This window comes from Indicator indicator, chromosome 5, assembly GCF_027791375.1.
Source record: "Indicator indicator isolate 239-I01 chromosome 5, UM_Iind_1.1, whole genome shotgun sequence".
Taxonomy (NCBI): Eukaryota; Metazoa; Chordata; class Aves; order Piciformes; family Indicatoridae; genus Indicator; species Indicator indicator.
In genome coordinates, this window is record NC_072014.1 from 22306576 (window position 1) to 22308709 (window position 2134).

The window sequence follows — 2134 nt, forward strand, 5'->3', positions numbered from 1 at the left end:
TGTGTTTGTAATTCTTCCTTTCTTAGGGCCCAAGTCTTATCTCAGTAGCTGGAGCATAAACTGTTAAGCAGCTCATACTAGTTTATTATTGTCCTTTTACATGCAGATGTGGGAACTGATATGTGATGGAGGATAATATAAAAAAAAAACCAAAATAATTATCTGTGATTTGACACTAGATCCTTTAGGTTGGTGTAATGTCCTTATGAAAAGAGCCTGAAGTTTGTAAACCAGTAGTCAAAATGTGAATGAAAAGTCAGTAATTAAAAATTCTCAATAGTTAGCATCCCACAGTTTCACCTGTAAATCGTCAGATTGCTTTGTCAAAAAATAACCAAATTAAATGAAAACATTTTTAAAAAGGTATTTACATCAGTAAAAATCTTAACATCTGAGATGTTTCTTGCTGGACATGTCATTCCAAATTCTGTGCATTTCTTCTGGTGTTATCTGGTGCACAGTGATAACTCTGCGGTACCTGCACAAGCTGTAGGCCATTTTCCAGTGATTAAAGCCACTGTTTTGGAAGGGGTGAATGCCCAACTTCCGAAGACAGAGTCCAACATATACGTCTTCAAGATGAAGAAGTCTGGTATGAAGGGAGGTTTTGTAAATCAGTTCTGCTACATCAGCTGAAAAAATGTAGCCGGTGCCTGAACAGAAGGGTGGGTAATTGCTGTCAGGATACAAATCTCTTGGCATGTACCACTTACTGCGAACATCTCTTATTGGTCCTCCATTTATAACATAACCAGTGAAGTACCTTCTCCTTGGCTTGGTGTTAGGTTTGAGCAGCTTATAAATAAGGTTATCCATATTTACAAAAATATCGCTATCTGTCTTCATAACGTACTTTGCTTTTGAACAAAACGTTGCTACCCACCTCATCCCCATCAGTGTTTTCAGAGTGAGGTTATGATAAGAGTCGATAAAATCCTCCACAATAATGTCATGGAAAATCTGGCTTTCTTGCTCTACCATCTGATTTAACACAGGATCTGCATTTTTTCCCAGGAGAAATAGTGTGGCGATTTTAATTCCTTTAAAGTTGTTTTCATCTCCCCATGTTTCTCGAATGGCTTGCCTTGCATCAAACTCTTTGTGAGTTGTACTGATAAGAATGACCAAGAAAGGGACACTCTTCTCACATTTGTTGGGTTCGTTGATAAGAAAGTCAAAAGAATGTGGATTTATAGGTCGAGTTCTTATGTTGCCAAAGGAAACGTTTTTTCTGGCTATAGATATGCTACTGATCTGTCTGTGACCAGTGTAGGAAGAAGTAGGACGAGTTATACTTAAGTACCAAAGAGCACTTGCCCAACAAACTACTGTCAGAATGTATAAGCATGAGACCTTTGAAGCCATTGTTCCTCTAGCTCTTCTATTCCATGTGGTGAATAAATAGCCTTTGTACTGTGAGCACACCTACGTCCCGGAGAGGCAGCATATTATTAATGAGGCTTGGAAGTTCGATATAGAACAGTAACTCTGTAATCATTCATGGATCTCACATAGCAGAAATTATCCCTGATGATACTCAGCTTTTCTTCTTTCAGTAGCAGCGACTTCCATTTTTTTGGGTTTTCTGTTATTTCTGAAAAATATGAAGAAAAATATTTTATTGCTATATCAGAAAAGCCTTAGGCAAGAGAAAAGAGCTTAAATATGACTGGCCATTAATAAGCTAAGTGTCTTAATGCATTTCTCAGATATCCTTTCTTTTCTTGTGAGGTACCATAATGCAAGACAGTATATTAGAATATAGCAGTATAACTGAAGTAATGCTTTTATGATTGATAGTTTTCATAGATGACAATAAAAAAAAAGTTATGCATGCATAGCATATTGGCTCTTTTTGTAATTTTAAAGGCAAATGAAAACAAGTTTCTCATTTCTAACATTTTCTTGCTTTTTAGCATTTGTTCTGGACAACCTTTCAAAATATGCTATAGAACATTTAAAGATTATTTTATTGATCTAATTGGAGATGTCCCTGCTTACTGTGCTTACTGCACAGAGGTTGGAGTAGATGACCTCTAGAAGTCCCTTTCAACCTGGTACGTTCTATGATTCTACTTAAAGGATGAAAAATAATGTGCTTTATTTTTAAGAGTTATTGCATTGGTGTCAACTA

At 36.3% G+C, this 2134-nt stretch overlaps 1 protein-coding gene across 1 annotated transcript; it reads right to left on the reverse strand.

Annotated features, from left to right (window-relative positions):
• Positions 1-384: 384 nt before the first annotated feature.
• Positions 385-1365, reverse strand: B3GALT1 (beta-1,3-galactosyltransferase 1). Its single transcript, XM_054381303.1, has one exon. The coding sequence runs from the start codon at positions 1363-1365 to the stop codon at positions 385-387; it is 981 nt and encodes a 326-aa protein (XP_054237278.1).
• Between the last annotated feature and the right edge of the window lie 769 nt (positions 1366-2134).